The sequence below is a fragment of the Ranitomeya variabilis genome, chromosome 3, assembly GCF_051348905.1.
Source record: "Ranitomeya variabilis isolate aRanVar5 chromosome 3, aRanVar5.hap1, whole genome shotgun sequence".
In the NCBI taxonomy this organism is placed as follows: domain Eukaryota; kingdom Metazoa; phylum Chordata; class Amphibia; order Anura; family Dendrobatidae; genus Ranitomeya; species Ranitomeya variabilis.
Genome location: NC_135234.1, coordinates 65508292 through 65531373, shown reverse-complemented (window position 1 = coordinate 65531373; position 23082 = coordinate 65508292). Strand labels below are relative to the sequence as shown.

The 23082-nt window shown below is 43.4% G+C and overlaps 1 protein-coding gene across 2 annotated transcripts in view; it reads right to left on the bottom strand.

Annotated features, from left to right (window-relative positions):
* EPHA3 (EPH receptor A3) overlaps positions 1-23082 on the bottom strand; it is a 508285-nt gene that overhangs the window by 136148 nt on the left and 349055 nt on the right. The window contains exons 6-7 of one of the 2 annotated variants that reach the window (XM_077294091.1): positions 2604-2728; positions 257-419 (exon numbers count right to left, since the gene is read on the bottom strand). In XM_077294091.1, the coding sequence (XP_077150206.1) occupies positions 257-419; positions 2604-2728 (288 nt within the window). The remainder of the gene's footprint in view (positions 1-256; positions 420-2603; positions 2729-23082) is intronic. The other variant, XM_077294092.1, reaches the window with a different exon arrangement.

The following is a 23082-nucleotide window of genomic DNA, read 5'->3' as shown; positions in this document are numbered from 1 at the left end:
AGATGACTCATGCAGGGACAAGAGACTTCCTGTTTTACATAGAGCAGAGAAAAAGAGAAGAATTAACTGGGTAGAAAGGCAAAATGAGCAATTGTAAGTACACAGTGCTATATAATATGATGATTGTAATATATTAAGAGGAAACAAACCTTGATGCCCTCAACGGTGTTCATATCCTTTAAACTCTATTAATTTACAAATTAAAATGAAAGAAACAAGCAAACACCAAATACTGTGCGGGAATACAGATACGTACAATCAGGACTTGTTTCAAACTCAAACTTGCGACTGTTTGATCCATAACCAGCGGCCGTCCGAGCCCGAAGCTGGAAAATGTAAGTAGTATCGGGCTTGAGACCGCTGATGGTCACATTAGTACCTCGGGCTCTCAGGATGGTGTAGCTCGTTTCCTGTTCCTGCTTTTGGAAACAAATATATTTGTTAAAATCAATAGTTAAAAAGATAAAACCTGTAGTAAAGCGTTATCATGTCGATACGCAGCAAAGGCCGCCATCGCTTACATATAAGGGAACACAGCTCTGTAGTCCTTTAGAATCTCGGGATTTTATGTTTCGTGTGATTTTTCTAGGTTGCACAATATTTATATGAATTCCTATATGTACAGTTATGGTTTTCAGCTGCTTGTTGGGCAGGATCGCTAACATCTGAAACGTATTATTTTCACCCTGATAACATGGTTTGAAGTCTGAAATATCTGGTAATTAGTCTGAGCCATCAGATAATTCACTTTTAAAGCTGTATAAAGCTTTGTGATGTTTTAATTTAAAAGTCTGACAAAAATTCCCCCAACGTTTGATCAGTCCATAAATTCTCCATTTTCTGGAAGTCATAAGTTATAGGGACCTACATGTATATAGGGTAATGGATTCCATAACTTTACGCGCTTCGTTTATGATCCCGCAGAACAATCATAAGCAATGTGACAATTTCTAGGGGTCTTAATAATGTCCGATTATTCAGTTTTATGAGACTTCAGATAAACATTTACACACCGAAGAGAATAGACATGCTCATTTATCCCAAGCAGCCTCAGAGAAATATCTATTCTAGAACACTGTTTGTTTTTTTAATCTAAATTGGTTTCAAGTCTGATGCATTGATTAATAATAAAATACCTTTATAGTGTTCAGAACAACATTTATTAGGCACAGCTCCACATCTGCTACAAGATGGATATATAAAAAAACCCTGCTACCTGCAACCACCACTAGAGGGAGCTCTGCAGATTACCGCATACTGTTGGAGAGTTGCTCCGTAAATCTGCATGCCTTTAAAGAAAACATTTCAAGTTGAACGTGGTGTGTGATCACATGCAGGCTATAGAGCAGGAACATTATTATACAGTTTTATTGGGAAATTTTCATTATAGTTTGTAATTTAGGAGTCCGATGGGAGGTCTTATTTACCATTTACCTATGTATGGTGGAATGTAGTGGAACTCCTAAAGTTTCATATAGGCTGATTCACTCGATTCAGGTGCGGGGGGATTAATAAAATAAGAAATCGATGCTACTGCGGTCAAATGCAAACACAGGCAATGTTGTTCTGTATTGTATTCTGTATAATAATAAACGATAACAATAATAATATTGTGCAGATGACACTGAAAGAAGAGGACACCAGGTTTAATCAAACTATATTAATAAGTTGCATAACTTACATAACTTAAAGGGAATCTGTCAGCAGCTTTGTTCAGACCCATGTGAGAGCAGCATGATGTAGGGTCAGAGACAATGATTCCAGCATTGTATCACTTACTGAGCTGCTTGCTGCAGTTTTGATAAAATCACAGTTTTATCTGCTGCAGGTCTACCAGTTCTCTGAATGCTGAGCTCTGTATAACCCCACCCACAGCACTGATTGGCCACTTTCTGTGTACATTGTGCATAGGCAGAAAACTACCAATCATTGTTAGGGGCAAGGATATACAGAGCCAATGAAATGGCGAACTAAATGGCAGCAGGTTTGTTAGTCCTCTAGTGATAATCTCCTGCTGATAAAACAGTGAATTTGTCAAACCTGCAGCCTGGTAAGTGACACATCATTGGAATCAGGGTCTGTATCAATACATTCGATGCTAAAAGCTGGTGACCTTAATTTCTTAAAATTTTTAATATGTATTGAAAACTCTTTCAAATGGGAATTTCAGTCTCAAATATTTGTTACATTTCCATACGATATGCCATAAATGTTTAGTAGATGTGGTTCCCAAGAATGCGCCTGATCTGGAGAAACACCAGATGGAGATCCAATGGCGAAACCTGCACCTGTTATACATTTATGGCATAGCCATATACATGAAGGGAGTTCTCTGTTAATCCTTGTTTTTTTCTGCAGTCTTTTGTTAATTTTAGGAACATCCAGAAAATTCTGCCAATGGTTTGAGAAAATTAATCTTTGCTTTACAGGATTAGTGTTCTTTAAATAATAATAAAATTGCGCTCCAAACATTGTCTCTGACCTGTAACTAATACCTTGAAACAGAATCTATATCGATAACATTCGGAAAGCTGCTCAGACTTATTCTTGGCAGATACAATAGAGTTTGTTAAGATTTTGCCGTAATTACTTTTTCTTCCCACCTTTTCATAGTACTTGACCTCATAGTCCAAGATGATCCCATTTGGGTGTTCCGGCTCTTGCCAAGAGAGGCCAATGCTGTTTCTAGATGTCCGGTCTTTTCTAATTACAGTGACGGGCGATGGAGCTGGAGAAAGAAGACGACAATATTTATGGTTGGCGGGGAGTACTGGTTTGCATATAAATGGTGGTTGACTATGTCTGGCTTTGTATCAGGAGCCAGCAGCTGGGCTCCAGCTTTGGTGCACTTCTCGAGGAGCATGTTGGGCCTGGAGACAAACGAGCTGACATTTTCTATTAGCGGAGCGCTGGTGGCAAGTGAGCAGATGTTTCTAATATGCTACTAGAACGTAACTAATGAAAACACTCGCGCTATTAAAAGGCTAGAAAATTAATAGAGATCTGTGCGCGCTGGATCTCAGTCCACGCTCAGGATATTGTCAGCGACTTGTGTTTTGATGTGGACGGCAATTCATTTTATATCTTTTAACGTCAGCGTTCACTGAGAGGTATGTTAATAATTATATACTTATTCATGATAATGGCCTACAACGGGAAGCTCCGGGAGAGCTGGATAAACAACCTACTAATGTGCTTTTAAGTAAATTTCATTATTTTTATGCCAAGACATGAACATTTGCTGTTCGATATAAAAAGATTTTTTTTTTATATGAATAAATGACTTAATACACTGGGATTTGCACAGAACTACTACGAGCAAGACCTGTATAATCCCACAATACAGTGATGAGTTGGGATAAGGTGTTATCTGAGCATGCTCTGATGCTAACCGAGTGTCTTCAGTGTGCTCAAAAAATATGTTCCAGTCGCCGCGGCTGCGTGTCTCACGGCTATTAGACAGCTGAAACACATGCAGGGATTGTCTGTTTGCTAGACTATCCCTTCATGTGTTGAGGCTGTCTAACACCCACAAGACATGCAGCCGTGGGGACTTGAACATATTTTTTGAGCACGCTGAAGACACTTGACTAGCACCAGAGCATGCTCAGATAACACCTTATCCGAGCACGTTCGCTCATCAGTAATTGTGTCCACATTTCTGCACAATTTTTTGGAGTGTTCTTCCTTTTTCTAATTTTTCTCTTAGTAGACAAGTTGGGTCCATGATGTCTGGAACCCATTATTTAATATTTTTGGTGTCGCTCCACTGTCTGGTTATTTGGTATATCGTTACATCTACCTACTTGTCTATAAATCTAAAAATTTAAAAGGAAACCAGCACTATCTATCCATATATTGCCTATCTATCAATCTATCTTTATTTATTTCTTTATTTTTTTTATATAGCACTAACATATTCCGCAGCGCTTTACAAACATTATCATCACTGTCCCCGATGGGGCTCACAATCTAAATTCCCTATCAGTATGTCTTTGGCATGTGGGAGGAAACCAGAGGATACCCACGCAAACATGGGGAGAACATACAAACTCCTTGCAGATGTTGTCCTTGGTGGGATTTGAACCCAGGACTCCAGTGCTGCAAGGCTGCAGTGCTAACCACTGAGCCACCGTGCTGCCCAATATTATATATTATCTATCGTAATGCTGCAGTAGCACCGTATGCAGTGAAGAGGCAGTGACCCACAAAGTTCAAATGTGTTACTTCACACATAAAGGTGCATAGCATTATATAGTACACATCATCAAAGTTCAATACACACAGTTGCATCTCGTCTCAGTGCCCGTTTCATAGCACTACACATCATATGGCTTTTAGATTGCAGTCCCTAAACACGCCAGACCTCTCCTTGTCCAGTATCCCTGGGGCCATATTACAGTCTCCAAACACAGCTTCACATGTTGCAGACACTACACACTCCAGTCCTCCTCTGACTAGTTCCGGTGAGTGTCCTGCACCGCTGTATCACAGACTCTTTACTCACACAGGATATCCTCTGGATAGCAGCCGGGCACCATATCCACCTGTTTGCAATCGTTACACATGCCAGTCCTTTTTCGGGCACAGGACATCCACCTCCGATACACCTCCAGGCACAGGACTGTCCACATCCGACTCTTTTGGGCACAGGACATCAACCTCCGATTCACCTCAGGGCACAGGACTGTCCACATCCGAGACCAGTTACCATGGATGACTTGCATCGCTGTATACACTGTTATGATCCGGTGGTAGGATCTCAAAACTGACCTGACACATATGACCAGAATATAGGACAAGTTCTGGGGATGTGGAAGCTATACTGACCGCAATCCTGATCCTATCCACAAACACTAAAGGCAGCTGTGGAGCGTTCCTAAAATCCTAGACGCCTCGTTCACAGCCTGAGAAACTGATTACCCCTAGAGAGAAAGCAAAGACCTCACTTGCCTCAGAGAAATAACCCCAAAGTTATAGTCAGCCCCCCACAAATAATAACGGTGAGTTAAGGGGAAAAGGCAAACGTAGAAATGAAACAGGTTCAGCAAATGAGGCCCGCTAGCACTAGATAGACTGAAAATAGATAGGAGTCTGTGCAGTCAGTACAAAAACTATCAAAAATAAACCACGCAGAGAATACAAGAACCCCCACACCGACTCACGATGTGAGGGGCGCACTCTGCACCCCAGAACTAACCAGCAAGCGAAAAATCACATATAAGCAAGCTGGACTGAACTCATCATATACAGAGAAACGTTTTCAAGGAAATAATGAGCAAAATGAACAAACAAACTTAACTTCCCCAGCAGGAGACTGGTCACAAGGAATATTCAGGAGCTCTCAGAAACAGGACTGAATACACCGACAGCAGGCAACAAATGAAGGTCCAGGTAAGTTAAATAGGACCAGCATAGAAGGAAATGAAGCAGCTGAGCCCAGCCATATCGCTAAAGGCCACCAGAGGGAGCCCAAGAACAAACTCATGACCACAGGAGGGAGCCCGAGAACAGAATTCACAACAGTACCCCCCCTTGAGGAGGGGTCAGCGAACCCTCACCAGAGCTCCCAGGCCGATCAGGACGAGCCGAATGAAAGGCATGAACCAAATCGGCCGCATGGACATCGGAGGCGACAACCCAGGAATTATCCTCCTGACCATAGCCCTTCCATTTAACTAAGTACTGAAGCTTCCGTCTCGAAATACGAGAATCCAAGATCTTCTCCATCACATACTCCAACTCCCCCTCGACCAAGATAGGAGCAGGAGGATCAACAGAAGGGACCACAGGCACCACATATCTCCGCAACAATGACCTATGGAACACATTATGAATGGCAAACGATGTTGGGAGGTCCAAACGAAATGACACAGGGTTGAGGATTTCCAAAATCTTATAAGGACCGATGAAACGAGGCTTGAACTTAGGAGAGGAAACCTTCATCGGGACATAACGAGAAGACAACCAAACCAAATCCCACACAGCGACGGCGGTTAGCAAAGCGCTGAGCCTTCTCTTGGGACAACGTCAAATTGTCCACCACATGGTTCCAAATCTGCTGCAACCTATCCACCACAGAATCCACCACAGGACAGTCAGAGGGTTCAACCTGACCCGAGGAAAAACGAGGATGAAAACCAGAATTGCAAAAGAAAGGTGAAACCAAAGTAGCAGAACTAGCCCGATTATTGAGGGCGAACTCAGCCAATGAATGGCAAAAAAGTCACCCAATCATCCTGATCAGCAGAAACAAAACATCTCAAATAAGTTTCCAAGGTCTGATTAGTTCGTTCGGTTTGGCCATTCGTCTGAGGATGGAAGGCCGACCAAAAAGTCAATTCAATGCCCATCTTAGCACAAAAGGACCGCCAAAATCTGGACACAAACTGGGATCCTCTGTCAGACACAATGTTCTCCGGAATACCATGTAAACGAACCACATTCTGAAAAAACAGTGGCACCAAATCGGAGGAGGAAGGCAGCTTAGGCAAAGGTACCAAATGGACCATTTTAGAAAAACGATCACAAACCACCCAGATGACAGACATCCTCTGAGAGACAGGAAGATCCGAAATAAAATCCATGGAAATATGCGTCCAAGGCCTCTTCGGGACAGGCAAAGGCAAAAGCAAACCACTGGAACGAGAACAGCAAGGCTTGACCCGAGCACAAATCCCACAGGACTGCACAAAGGAACGCACATCCCGCGACAAGGAAGGCCACCAAAAGGACCTAGCCACCAAATCCCTGGTACCAAAAATCCCAGGATGACCCGCCAGCACCGAAGAATGAACCTCGGAAATGACTCTACTGGTCCATCTATCCGGGACAAAAAGTCTCTCCGGTGGACAACGGTCAGGTCTATTGGCCTGAAATTCCTGCAGCACCCGTCGCAAATCAGGAGAGATGGCAGACAAAATCACCCCCTCTCTGAGGATACCAACTGGTTCAGAAACTCCTGGGGAGTCAGGCACAAAACTCCTAGAAAGGGCATCAGCCTTCACATTTTTCGAACCCGGAAGATAAGAAACAACGAAATCAAAACGGGTGAAAAACAGCGACCATCGAGCCTGTTTAGGATTTAACCATTTAGCGGACTCAAGATAAGTCAAATTCTTGTGATCAGTCAAGACCACCACACGATGCTTGGCTCCCTCAAGCCAATGTCGCCACTCCTCAAATGCCCACTTCATTGCCAACAACTCCCGATTACCAACATCATAATTCCGCTCGGCAGGCGAAAACTTTCTTGAAAAGAAAGCACATGGTCTCATCACAGAGCCATCAGAACTTTTCAGCGACAAGACAGCCCCTGCTCCAATCTCAGAAGCATCAACCTCGACCTGGAAGGGAAGAGAGACATCCGGCTGGCGCAAGACAGGAGCCGAAGAAAACTGACGTTTCAGCTCCTGAAAGGCCTCCACGGCCGCAGGAGACCAATTCATCACATCAGAACCCTTCTTGGTCAAATCTGTCAGAGGCTTAACCACACTAGAAAAATTAGTGATGAAGCGACGGTAAAAATTAGCAAAACCCAAGAACTTCTGAAGACTCTTCACAGATGTAGGTTGAGTCCAGTCATAAATAGCCTGGACCTTGACTGGATCCATCTCAATAGTAGAAGGAGAAAAAATAAAGCCCAAAAAGGAAACCTTCTGGACTCCGAAGAGACATTTAGAGCCCTTCACAAACAAGGCATTGGCACGCAGGACCTGAAATACCATCCTGACCTGCTTCACATGAGACTCCCAATCATCAGAAAAGACCAAAATATCATCCAGGTACACAATCATAAATCTATCCAGATACTCTCGGAAGATGTCATGCATGAAGGACTGAAACACAGAGGGGGCATTAGAAAGCCCAAAAGGCATCACCAAGTACTCAAAATGGCCTTCGGGCGTATTAAATGCTGTTTTCCATTCATCGCCCTGCTTTATGCGCACAAGATTATACGCTCCTCGAAGATCTATCTTGGTGAACCAACTGGCCCCCCTAATCCGGGCAAACAGATCGGACAACAGTGGCAAGGGGTACTGAAATTTGACCGCGATGTTTTTTAGAAGGCGATAATCTATACAGGGTCTCAGAGAACCATCCTTCTTGGCCACAAAAAAGAACCCCGCACCTAAAGGGGACGAGGACGGGCGAATATGCCCCTTCTCCAAGGACTCCTTTATATAACTCCGCATAGCGGCATGTTCTGGTACAGATAAATTAAAAAGTCGTCCCTTAGGGAACTTACTACCAGGAATCAGATTTATAGCACAATCACAATCCCTATGAGGAGGTAGAGCACTAGATTTGGGCTCATCAAATACATCCTGGTAGTCCGACAAAAATTCAGGGACTTCAGAAGGAGTAGAAGAAGCAATTGACACCAAAGGAGCATCGCCATGAATTCCCTGGCAACCCCAACTTGACACAGACATAGCTTTCCAATCCAGGACTGGATTATGAGCCTGCAGCCATGGCAGACCCAACACGACAACATCATGCAAATTATGTAGCACAAGAAAGCGAATCACCTCCTGATGTGCAGGAGCCATGCACATGGTCACTTGGGTCCAGTACTGAGGTTTATTCTTGGCCAATGGCGTAGCATCAATTCCCTTTAGTGGGATAGGGAACTGTAAAGGCTCCAAGATAAAACCACAGCGCCTGGCAAATGACAAATCCATCAAATTCAGGGTGGCACCTGAATCCACAAAAGCCTTAACTGAGTAGGATGACAGAGAGCAAATCAAAGTAACAGACAAAATGAATTTAGGTTGTACAGTACCATTGGTGACAGACTTGGCGAACCTTTTTGTGCGCGTAGAACACTCTGAGATAACATGAGTAGAATCACCACAGTAAAAGCACAACCCATTCTGACGTCTGTGGTTTTGCCGTTCAACTCTGGTCAGAATCCTGTCGCATTGCATAGGCTCAGGTTTCTGCTCAGAAAATACCGCCAGATGGTGCACAGGTTTGCGCTCCCGCAGACGCCGATCTATCTGAATGGCCAAAGACATAGACTCATTCAGACCCACAGGCGTGGGGAACCCCACCATAACATCTTTAAGGGCTTCCGAAAGACCCTTTCTGAAAATCGCCGCCAGGGCGCACTCATTCCATTGAGTGAGCACAGACCACTTCCTAAACTTCTGACAGTAAACCTCTGCTTCATCTTGACCCTGAGAGAGAGCCAGCAAAACCTTCTCTGCTTGGTCTACCAGATTAGGTTCCTCATAAAGCACTCCAAGCGCCAGAAAAAACGCATCCACATTTAGCAATGCAGGATCTCCTGGCGCCAGAGAGAATGCCCAATCTTGAGGGTCACCACGCAACAAAGAAATAATAATTTTAACTTGCTGAACAGAGTCACCAGAGGAGCGAGGTCTCAGAGAAAGGAATAACTTACAATTATTCTTAAAGTTCAAAAACCTAGATCTATCTCCGGAAAACAGCTCAGGAATTGGTATTTTAGGCTCTGACATAGGACTGCGGACTACATAATCCTGAATGCCCTGTACCCTTGCAGTGAGATGATCCACACTAGAAGACAGACTCTGAATGTCCATATCTGCAGCTGAGTTCAGAACCACCCAGAGATTAAGGGGAGGAGAGAAACTAAACACAGTGCAGAGGAAGAAAAAAAAATGACTTCAGGATTTCTCTTCTCCCTCTTCTGCTGCATTAACACTCTTTGGCCTGCTGTACTGTTATGATCCGGTGGTAGGATCTCAAAAGTGACCTGACACATATGACCAGAATATAGGACAAGTTCTGGGGATGTGGAAGCTATACTGACCGCAATCCCGATCCTATCCACAAACACTAAAGGCAGCTGTGGAGCGTTCCTAAAATCCTAGACACCTCGTTCACAGCCTGAGAAACTGACTACCCCTAGAGAGAAAGCAAAGACCTCACTTGCCTCAGAGAAATAACCCCAAAGTTATAGTCAGACCCCCACAAATAATAACGGTGAGGTAAGGGGAAAAGACAAACGTAGAAATGAAACAGGTTCAGCAAATGAGGCCCGCTAACACTAGATAGACTGAAAATAGATAGGAGTCTGTGCGGTCAGTACAAAAACTATCAAAAATAAACCACGCAGAGAATACAAGAACCCCCACACCGACTCATGATGTGAGGGGCGCACTCTGCACCCCAGAACTAACCAGCAAGCGAAAAATCACATATAAGCAAGCTGGACTGAACTCATCATATACAGAGAAACGTTTTCAAGGAAATAATGAGCAAAATGAACAAACAAACTTAACTTCTCCAGCAGGAGACTGGTCACAAGGAATACTCAGGAGCTCTCAGAAACAGGACTGAATACACCGACAGCAGGCAACAAATGAAGGTCCAGGTAAGTTAAATAGGACCAACATAGAAGGAAATGAAGCAGCTGAGCCCAGCCATATCGCTAAAGGCCACCAGAGGGAGCCCAAGAACAAACTCACACAGTACCACTCATGACCACAGGAGGGAGCCCGAGAACGGAATTCACAACAATACACTGCGGGTGCCATGCTATTCAGCTGCCATAGCTGCTGGCTCTGTTGGCCTGTGCTGCTTCACACACACAGCCAGCGCTCTGCAGGCCTCTGTTCTGCACAACAGCACACACCAGACTGACACTGATGTTGCACCTGACACACCCTTACCTCTTACTGCAGGGTTTTTAACAAACAAACCTGTGGCTTTTAGCCATATGGAAAACTCGGACCGGAAATCCGTGACTGCCATGCACACCTATGGACTTCACCCATCTCCATACACAACCTGGGGAGAACACACAGCGACCCCTACCTGTGACACGAGTCACTGCCTCACACTATTTATCTATCTATCTATCTATCTATCTATCTATCTATCTATCTATCTATCTATCTATCTATCCCATATCTATCTATCATCTATCGATATATTATCTATATATTATCTATCCATCTATTATCTATCTGTCTATCTATCCTATATCTATCTAACTATCATCTATCTATCGTATATACTTGAGTATAAGCCGAGACACCTAATTTTGCCACGAAAAACTGGGAAAACTTACTGACTCGAGTATAAGCCAGGTAGGCATTGTCCCCTCATCCCTATCCTTGAATGCATGGCTCCTTATTCCCATCCTTGTATGCATGGCTCCCCTGTCCCTGTATGCATGGCTCCCCATCCCCATCCTTGTATGCATGGCTCCTTATCCCCTATCCTTGTATGCATGGTTCCTATAAAAAAAAAACACAACCTATGTACCTTCCATGCGCGCCCTTGCTGCAGCTCATTCTGGTGACAGCAGATCTTCCAGCCGAGCGATCACGTGACCCTACTAATTAAAGTAATGAATATTCACTCCACGGCTATGGGAGTGGAGAGGTGTGAAAATTGGAGCTTGGCTGAAAGACTGGCATGGGAAGGAGATGCAGCGAGGGCGCGCAGGGAAGGTATGTAAGCTGCGGCTATAAGAGAAATTAATATTCACTGCCAGTGCAGTGAATATTCATTTCTCTTTGGCAGCGGGCACAGTTACAGCTGCAGCCGCTGGCTCCTGCCCCTGTGACCCGCTGCTCCCCTCCCCGCCTTCTTTCTGGGACAATGACTTGTGTATACCCCGTGGGGTGCTGAAAAACTTGGCTTATATACGAGTATATACTGTATCTATTATCTATCTATATATCCAATATCTATCTATCTATCTATCTATCTATCTATCTATCTATCTATCTATCTATCTATCTATCTATCATCTACAGTTGTGATCAAAAGTTTACATACCCCAGCAGAATATTTGATTTCTTGGTCTTTTTTCAGAGAATATGAATGATAACACCAAAATGTTTTCTCCACTCATGGTTAGTGGTGGGGTGAAGCCATTTATTTTCAAACTACTGTGTTTTCTCTTTTTAAATCATAATGACAACCCAAAACATCCAAATGGCCCTGAGGAAAAGTTCACATACTCTGGTGATTTTTGGTCCTGCATTTCAGATGATGTTATTTGTGGGTTTTTCTTTGCATCCCAAACAATTTTCATTTGTCGCGGGTCACAGGTGAGGATGTTACCTTTAGTAGCCATTCAAAGCCATTTGCGTCAACGTCTGTGCATGTTATCAGGCCAAAATCACCAGGGTATGTAAATTTTTGATCAGGGTCATTTGGATGTTTTGGGTTGTCATTATGATTTAAAAAGCGAAAACACAATAATAGTTTGACAATAAATGGCTTCACCCCACCACTAACCAGGAGTGGAGAAAAAGTTTTAGTGTTAGCATTCATATTCTCTGAAAAAAGGCCAAGAGAGTAAAAATTCTGTCAGGGTATGTAAACTTTTAAGCACAACTGTATCTATCTATCCATCTGTGATAATGTAACTGGCCTATGCGAATAAGATTTCCATTCTCACCAGGTTCTTTCCTTGGGCTTCGTACACCCATTGCTACATCTAGTGAAATTACATTTAACTTGCAATTCGGAAACGTAACCTCAAAGTGTTGAATGCAATACAAGGACCAACTGTGTGGGTACATGTGCAACCAAAGAAGCATTACTGATATCCTGTCACTGTGACCGAGAAGAAAAGACGGATTTACTGTGAATAAAGTCTCCGTCATTCTGAAGAGCATTCCAATCCCTTTTATTGGATTAGATCTGATTTTGTCTCCTGTCATCAAAACACAATTTGTAAGGAAGGTATTAGAACTTTCTTACAAAACGAGGTATTGAAGCAAGTTAAAATCTGCACTAAGCTGTAGATTAGCAATCATCGCTACAGCTACAGTACCTGCTGTTTTCAAAGGCACCAAACCCAATGATTTTGCTGTTATTGGCACAATAAAGGGATTTTAACTGGTATAACTTTTTTAACGCTTAGTGTTTATACTTTTTCCACCATGAATCACAGCATTCCAGCTCCAGTCATTGTATCATATATCTGGAAAAAAAGTTTTACAATTTCTAAGTAATCCAGTATATTTTCTTAAAGACGTACTCCAGCTTTTGTTTAATAAATTTTATATATATATATATATATATATATATATATATATATATATATATATATATATATATATATATATATATATATATATATATATTATAATTTAGGGAACAATACAACTTTCTAAAATAAGAAATATTAATCTTCTCACAGATCTTCTTGTTCCCCTTTACTAGTGAAGCAGACTTTTATGGTTAGCCTGCACATGTCATTTGCACCGTTTTCTTCTACTTTGCACCTTTGTTCTGGTTTTGCTTTGCTAGATGTAAAACATCCTAACTTTTTGCCTTTTTAAAAAAGTCACAAAGATTTGGTGCAATGATACTATACTGCATGGGGGGATGTAGTCAACTATATTAGAAACAATAACCCATATATACATACACTGCTCAAAAAAATAAAGGGCACACGTAAACAACAGAATATAACTCCAAGTAAATCAACCTTCTGTGAAATCAAACTGTCCACTTAGGAAGCAACACTGTTTGACAATCGATTTCACATGCTGCTGGAATAGACAACAGATGGAAATTATTGGCAATTATCAAGACACCCTCAATAAAGGAGTGGTTCTGCAGGTGGGGACCACGGACCACATCTCAGTATCAATGCTTGCTGGCTGATATTTTGATCACTTTTGAATGTTTGTTGTGCTTTCACACTCGAGGTAGCATGAGGCGGACTCTACAACCCACACAAGTGGCTCAGGTACTGCAGTTCATCCAGGATGGCACATTAATGCGAGCTGTGGCAAGAAGGTTTGCTGTGTCTGTCAGCGTAGTGTCCAGAGGCTGGAGGCACTACCAGGAGACAGGCCAGTACACCAGGAGACGTGGAGGGGGCCATAGGAGGGCAACAACCCAGCAGCAGGACCGCTACCTCTGCCTTTGTGCAAGGAGGAACGGGAGGAGCACTGCCAGAGCCCTGCCAAATGACCTCCAGCAGGCCACAAATGTGCATGTGTCTGCACAAACGGTTAGAAACCAACTCCATGAGGATGGTCTGAGTGCCCAACGTCCACAGGTGGGGGTTGTGCTCACAGCCCAACACCGTAAAGGACGCTTGGCATTTGCCACAGAACACCAGGTTTAGCAAATTCGCCACTGGTGCCCTGTGCTCTTCACAGATGAAAGCAGGTTCACACTGAGCACATGTGACAGACGTGACAGAGTCTGGAGATGCTGTGGAGAGCAAACTGCTGCCTGCAACATCCTTCAGCATGACCGGTTTGGCAGTGGGTCAGTAATGCGGTGGGGTGGCATTTCTTTGGAGGGCCGCCCAGCCCTCCATGTGCTCGCCAGAGGTAGCCTGACTGCCATTAGGTACCGAGATGAGATCCTCAGACCCCTTGTGAGACCATATGCTGGTGCGGTTGGCCCTGTGTTCCTCCTAATGCAGGACAATGCCAGACCTCATGTTGCTGGAGTGTGTCAGCAGTTTTTGCAAGATGAAGGCATTGAAGCTATGGACTAGCCCTCCCGTTCCCCAGATCTGAATCCGATTGAGCACATCTGGGACATCATGTCTCGCTCCATCCACCAACGTCACATTGCACCACAAACTGTCCAGGCGCATACCCAGGCGTTATTCAGTAGGGAGGTCATACAGGCACGTGGAGGCTACACACTACACTGAGCATCTTTTCCTTGTCATGAGGCATTTCCACTGAAGTTGGATCAGCCCGTAATTTGATTTTCCATTTTGATTTTGAGTATCATTCCAAATCCAGACCTCCATGGAATATTAATTTTGATTTACATTGATAATTGTTATCTTTTATTGTTCTGAACACATTCCACTATGCAATGAGTATTGTATATATACAGTATATACAGCTCTGGCAAAAATTAAGAAACCACTGCAAAATGTTCAGTTTGTCTGATTTTTCTCTTTATAGGTATATTTTTGAGTAAAATGTAAATTGTTCTTTTACTCTATAAACTTCTGACAAAATGTCTCCAAATTTCCAGGAAATAAATTTTGTATTTTTTTTCTGAAAAGGAGAAATGGTCAAAATAAAAAAAAACAGTGCTTTAAGACCTCAAATAATGCAAAGAAAACAAGTTCATAATCATTTAGAAACAACAATACGAATGTTTTAACTCAGGAAGAGTTCAGAAATCAATATTTTGTGGAATAACCATGATTTTTAATCACAGCTTTCATGTGTCTTGGCATGCTTTCCACCGGTCTTTCTCACTGCTTCTGGCACAAAAATGTAAGCAGTTCTTCTTTGTTTGATGGCTTTTGACTATCCATCATCCTCCTGATTACATTTCAGAGGTTTTCAATATATATTTGGTATCATAGCATTTATAAAAGTCTGATAGATTAGTAAAAAGAAGCAATTAACCCCTACAGTATACAACGAAGAGAGAAAAAATATCTAAATTATAGAATGACATTTTTTGGTCACCTCACCTCCTTAAAAATGCAATAAAAATTGATCATAAAAATGTCATTTATACCCCAAATTGGTATCAAGAAAAATGTCAGCATACCGTGAAAAAAATCAGGCCCCCACTCACATAATAGAAATGTTACGGGTCTGAAAAAATAGAGATCCAAAGAAAGAAATAAAGGTTGTTTTTCTTTTATTTTTTTACAAAATTCAGAATTTTTTTCATCACTTAAACAGAAAAAAAGTAGGTGCAAGTTTGGTATTGCCGTAATTGCATGTTTCCAGATCATTCTTACCGCACAATGAACACAAACCCCCAAAATTTGGTGAATTGCATTTTTTCCCCCATTTAATCACATTTCGAATTATGTTTTCCATTTTTTATTGTTTTTCAGTAGATTGTATATCAAAGTAAATAGTGTTTTTCAAAACTACAGCTTATTTTGCAAAAACAAGCCTTTATAAGTCTATGTCCTTGAAAAAATAAAAAAAGTTATGGCTCTTGGAAGAAGACGAGGAAAAAAAACAGCACAAAAACAAAAAATTCCATCGTTCTTAGAGGCAATCTGTCACCAGGAGTTTGCCACTTAATCTGACAGAAGCATAATGTAGGGACATATACCCCGATTCTAACGATTCGTCACTTACAGGGCTTCTTGATGTAATTTTGATAAAATCACAGTTTTATCAGCAGGAAATTATCACTTGAGGAGTAATAAACATGCTGCCATGTAGTTCTCCGTATTCATGAGCCCTGTATAACCCCGCCTCCACCACTGATTGGCAGAAAAGCTGCAAATCAGTGGTGTGTGTGAAGATATACAGGGCTCAACATTCAAGCATCTGGTAGATCTGCAGCAAAGATAACAGATTACAGTATTTTTCGGATTATAAGACGCACCTTTTTTCCCACCAAATTTGGTAGGAAAATGGGCATGCATCTTATAATGCGGATGTACCTTACCTATACCGTTGCTACAGGGTCCAGTGTTATGATCTGGTGGCCCAGGAGCAGCATCGGACGTCCTCTGGAGAAGGTGGTATCTATACTGACCGTGGACCCTGAACTTAACACCGCAACTAGAAGTAGCCGTGGGATGTAACTACTGATCCTAGACACCTCGACACAGCCGGAGGGCTAATTAACCCTATAGATACAAAAGGGAAAACTATCTCGCCTCAGAGAAAATTCCCAAAGGATAGGCAGCCCCTCACAAATATTGACTGTGAGAGGAGAGGAAAAAACATACACAGGCTGAAAACAGGATTTAGCAAAGGAGGCCAATCTAGCTAAATAGGAAAGATAGGACAGAGAACTATGCGGTCAGTATTAAAATACTAGCAAATATCCACCACAGAAAATACAAAAATCTCCACATCTAACTAAAGATATGGAGGGTATATCTGCCTCTCCAGAGATTCCAGCTTGACTGCATAAATCCTTACACAGATTAAGCTGGACAAGAAAAAACATGAAATGCACTGAACAATGAGGCCCACAACATGTGGGCTGCAAACCAGCAGAACTTATCTTGGTGAAAAGACCAGGAAGCAGGAGAAACCATGAAGGGATGTGAATCCTCCAGAATACAATGGACAACTGGCACTGACCAAAGGGTGAGGCCAGACTAAATAGCCCAGTCCAGAGTGGACACACCTGATAACTGCTGTGAAGGACAGACAGCAGCGCTACCATTTATAACCACCGGAGGGAGCCCAAGAACAGAATTCACAACAGTACCCCCCCCTTGAGGAGGGGTCACTGAACCCTCACCAGAGCCCCCAGGCCAATCAGGACGAGCCAAATGGAAGGCACAAACCAAATCGTCAGCATGAACATCAGAGGCAACAACCCAAGAATTATCCTCCTGGCCATAACCCTTCCACTTAACAAGATACTGAAGCCTCCGCCTTGAAAAATGAGAATCCAAGATCTTCTCAACAACATACTCCAACTCCCCATCAATCAACACCGGGGCAGGAGGATCAACAGGGGAACGACGGGTACCACATATTTCCGCAACAAAGATCTATGAAAAACATTGTGGATGGAAAAAGAGGCTGGAAGGGCCAAACGAAAAGACACTGGATTGATAATCTCAGAAATCCTATAAGGACCAATAAACCGAGGCTTGAACTTAGGGGAAGAAACCTTCATAGGAACATGACGGGAAGACAACCAGACCAAATCCCCAACCCGAAGCCGGGAACCCACACGCCGCCGACGGTTAGCAAAACGCTGAGCCTCCTCCTGAGACAAGACCAAATTGTCCACAACATGAGCCCAAATTTGCTGCAACCTGTCAACCACAGAGTTCACCCCAGGACAATCAGAAGGCTCAACCTGCCCCGAAGAAAAACGAGGATGAAACCCAGAATTACAAAAAAAAGGTGAAACCAAGGTAGCAGAACTAGCCCGATTATTAAGGGCAAACTCGGCCAATGGCAAGAAAGCCACCCAATCATCCTGATCAACAGACACAAAGCATCTCAAATACAGTGCCTACAAGTAGTATTCAACCCCCTGCAGATTTAGCAGGTTTACACATTTGGAATTAACTTGGCATTGGGACATTTGGACTGTAGATCAGCCTGGAAGTGTGAAATGCACTGCAGCAAAAAAGAATGTTATTTCTTTGTTTATTTTTTTTTTTAAATTGGGAAAAGTTTTTTCAGAGGGTCATTTATTATTCAACCCCTCAGCCCACCAGAATTCTGTTTGGTTCCCGTAAAGTATTAAGAAGTAGTTCAGGCACAAAGAACAATGAGCTTCACATGTTTGGATTAATTATCTCTTTTTCCTGCCTTTTCTGACTATTTAAGACCCTCCCCAAACTTGTGAACAGCACTCATACATGGTCAACATGGGAAAGACAAAGGAGCATTCCAAGGCCATCAGAGACAAGATCGTGGAGGGTCACAAGGCTGGCAAGGGGTACAAAACCCTTTCCAAGGAGTTGGGCCTACCTGTCTCCACTGTTGGGAGCATCATCTGGAAGTGGAAGGCTTATGGAACTACTGTTAGCCTTCCACGGCCTGGACAGCCTTTGAAAGTTTCCTCCCGTGCCGAGGCCAGGCTTGTCTGAAGAGTCAAGGCTAACCCAAGGACAACAAGGAAGGAGCTCCGGGAAGATCTCATGGCAGTGGGGACATTGGTTTCAGTCAATACCATAAGTAACGTACTCCACCGCAATGGTCTCCGTTCCAGACAAGCCCGTAAGGTACCTTTACTTTCAAAGCATCATGTCAAGGCTCATCTACAGTTTGCTCATGATCACTTGGAGGACTCTGAGACTGACTGGTTCAAGGTTCTCTGGTCTGATGAGACCAAGATCGAGATCTTTGGTGCCAACCACACACGTGACGTTTGGAGACTGGATGGCACTGCGTACAACCCCAAGAATACCATCCCTACAGTCAAGCATGGTGGTGGCAGCATCATGCTGTGGGGCTGTTTCTCAGCCAAGGGGCCTGGCCATCTGGTCCGCATCCATGGGAAGATGGATAGCACGGCCTACCTGGAGATTTTGGCCAAGAACCTCCGCTCCTCCATCAAGGATCTTAAGATGGGTCGTCATTTCATCTTCCAACAAGACAACGACCCAAAGCACACAGCCAAGAAAACCAAGGCCTGGTTCAAGAGGCAAAAAATCAAGGTGTTGCAGTGACCTAGTCAGTCTCCTGACCTTAACCCAATTGAAAACTTGTGGAAGGAGCTCAAGATTAAAGTCCACATGAGACATCCAAAGAACCTAGATAACTTGGAGAAGATCTGCATGGAGGAGTGGGCCAAGATAACTCCAGAGACCTGTGCCAGCCTGATCAGGTCTTATAAAAGGCGATTATTAGCTGTAATTGCAAACAAAGGTTATTCCACAAAATATTAAACCTAGGGGTTGAATAATAATTGACCCACACTTTTATGTTTAAAATTTATAAAAATTTAACTGAGCAACAAAACTTTTTGGTTTGTAAGATTTATGCATCTGTTAATAAATCCTGCTCTTGTTTGAAGTTTGAAGGCTCTAACTTATTTGCATCTTATTAAACCTGCTAAATCTGCAGGGGGTTGAATACTACTTGTAGGCACTGTAAGTTTCCAAAATCTGGTTAGTTCGCTCGGTTTGCCTAGCACAAAAGGCCCGCCAAAACCTGGAAACAAACTGGGAACCTCTATCGGACACAATATTCTCCGGAATGCCATGCAAACGAACCACATGCTGAAAAAACAACGGAACCAACTCAGAAGAGGAAGGTAATTTAGGCAAAGGTACCAAATGAACCATCTTAGAAAACCGGTCACAAAACACCCAGATAACCGACATCCTCTGGGAAACCGGAAGATCTGAAATAAAATCCATAGAAATATGCGTCCAAGGCCTCTCAGGGACCGGCAAAGGCAAAAGCAACCCACTGGCGCGTGAGCAGCAAGGTTTGGCCCGCGCACAAGTCCCACGGGACTGCACAAAGGAGCGCACATCCAGTGACAAAGAAGGCCACCAAAATGACCTACTAACCAAATCTCTGGTACCAAAAATCCCAGGATGGCCAGCCAACACAGAGCAGTGAACCTCAGAAATCACTTTGCTAGTCCATCTATCAGGAACAAACAGTTTCCCAACTGGGCCGAAGCAGGTTTATCAGCCTGAAATTCCTGAAGAACCCGTCGTAAATGAGGGGAGATGGCAGAAAGAATCACCCCCTCCTTCAGAATGCCGACCGGCTCAAGGACCCCAGGGGAATCAGGCAAAAAACTCCTAGAGAGGGCATCAGCCTTAACATTCTTAGAACCCGGAAGATACGAGACCACAAAATCAAAACGAGAGAAAAACAGGGACCATCGGGCCTGTCTAGGATTCAGCCGTTTGGCAGACTCGAGGTAAATCAGATTCTTATGATCGGTCAAGACCACAATACGACGTTTAGCCCCCTCAAGCCAATGTCGCCACTCCTCAAATGCCCACTTCATAGCCAATAACTCACGATTACCGACATCATAATTGCGTTCCGCAGGCGAAAATTTTCGAGAGAAGAAGGCACACGGTTTCATCAAGGAACCATCAGAGTTCCTCTGAGACAAAACGGCCCCTGCCCCAATCTCAGAAGCGTCAACCTCAACCTGAAAAAAAAGAGAAACATCCAGCTGATGCAACACAGGGGCAGAAGTAAATCGGCGTTTAAGCTCCTGAAAGGCAGAAACGGCCGCAGAGGACCAATTCGTCACATCCGCGCCTTTCTTCGTCAAATCGGTCAGGGGTTTAACCACACTGGAGAAGTTGGCAATGAAACGGCGATAAAAATTAGCAAAGCCCAAAAATTTCTGAAGGCTCTTCACGGATGTGGGCTGGATCCAATCATGAATGGCCTGAACCTTAATCGGATCCATTTCTATAGATGAGGGAGAAAAAATGAAGCCCAAAAAAGAAACCTTCTGTACTCCAAAGAGGCACTTAGACCCCTTCACAAACAAGGCATTATCACGAAGGATCTGAAATACCATCCTGACTTGTTTCACATGAGACTCCCAATCATCCGAAAAAATCAAAATATCATCCAAATATACAATCATGAATTTATCAAGATAATTCCGAAATATATCATGCATGAAGGACTGAAACACAGATGGAGCATTAGAGAGTCCGAATGACATCACAAGATATTCAAAATGGCCCTCGGGCGTATTGAATGCAGTTTTCCATTCGTCGCCCTGCTTAATACGAACAAGATTATATGCCCCTCGAAGGTCAATCTTAGTAAACCAACTAGCACCCTTTATCCTGGCAAAAAAATCAGAGAGCAAAGGCAAAGGGTATTGGAATTTGACCGTGATCTTATTCAAGAGGCGATAATCAATACAGGGTCTCAAGGAGCCATCCTTCTTGGCAACAAAAAAGAAACCTGCTCCCAATGGAGAAGAAGATGGCCGAATATGCCCCTTCTCCAAAGACTCCTTAACATAACTCCGCATGGCGGCATGTTCTGGCACAGACAGGTTGAAAAGTCGGCCCTTAGTGAACTTACAGCCTGGAATCAAGTCAATAGCACAATCACAGTCCCTATGCGGTGGAAGGGAACTGGACTTGGGCTCATCAAAAACATCCTGGAAATCTGACAAAAACTCAGGAACTTCAGAAGAGGGGGAGGAGGAAATTGACATCAAAGAAACGTCATCATGAACCCTCTGACAACCCCAACTAGTCACAGACATAGATTTCCAATCCAACACCGGATTATGCACCTGTAACCATGGGAAACCCAGCACAATAGCATCATGCAGATTATGCAACACCAGAAAACGACAATCTTCCTGATGGGCTGGCGCCATGCACATGGTTAACTGTGTCCAAAACTGAGGTTTATTTTTAGCCAATGGTGTAGCATCAATCCCCCTCAAAGGAATAGGACTCTGCAAAGGCTGTAAGGGAAACCCACAACGTCTGGCAAATTCTAAGTCCATTAAATTTAAAGCGGCGCCTGAATCCACAAATACCATGACAGAAAATGACGATAATGAGCAGATCAGGGTCACAGATAACAGAAATTTAGGTTGTACAGTACTGATGGTAACAGAACTAGCGATTCTCTTGACACGCTTAGGGCAATCAGAAATAACATGAGCAGAATCGCCGCAGTAAAAACACAACCCATTCTGACATCTGAATCCTTGTCGTTCAGCTCTAGACACAATCCTATCACATTGCATAGGCTCAGGACTCCGCTCGGCAGACAACGCCATAGTGTGCACAACTCTGCGCTCACGCAAGCGCCGATCAATTTGAATGGCCAGAGACATAGAATCACTCAAACCAGCAGGCGTGGGGAACCCCACCATAACATCTTTAACGGATTCAGAAAGACCCTTTCTGAAAATTGCCGCCAAAGCATCCTGATTCCATTTAGTCAACACAGACCATTTTCTAAATTTCTGGCAATATGATTCTGCCGCTACTTGATCCTGACACAGGGCCAACAAGGTTTTCTCAGCATGCTCTACAGAGTTAGGTTCATCATACAATAACCCAAGCGCCTGAAAAAAGATGTCTACATTAAGCAACGCCGGATTCCCAGGTTCCAGGGCAAATGCCCAATCCTGAGAGTCACCACGCAGCAGAGATATAACAATTTTAACCTGCTGGATGGGATCACCAGAGGAACGGGGCTTCAGAGCAAAAAACAGTTTACAGTTATTTTTAAAGCTCAGAAATTTAGACCTGTCCCCAAAAAACAGATCAGGAGTTGGAATTCTAGGCTCTAAAGCTGGAATCTGAACGATATAATCAGAAATACCCTGTACTCTAGCAGCAAGTTGATCCACACGAGAAGCAAGTCCCTGAACACCCATGTCAGCGCCAAACTCCTGAACCACCCAGATGTAAAGAGGGAAAAAAAAACACAACAGAGTACAGAAAAAAAAATGGCTCAGCACTTTCTTTCCCTTCTTCTGAGATGCGGTTAACTCATTGTTGGCCAGTTGTACTGTTATGATCTGGTGGCCCAGGAGCAGCATCGGACGTCCTCTGGAGAAGGTGGTATCTATACTGACCGCGGACCCTGAACTTAACACCGCAACTAGAAGTAGCCGTGGGATGTACCTACTGATCCTAGACACCTCGACACAGCCGGAGGACTAATTAACCCTATAGATACAAAAGGGAAAACTATCTCGCCTCAGAGAAAATTC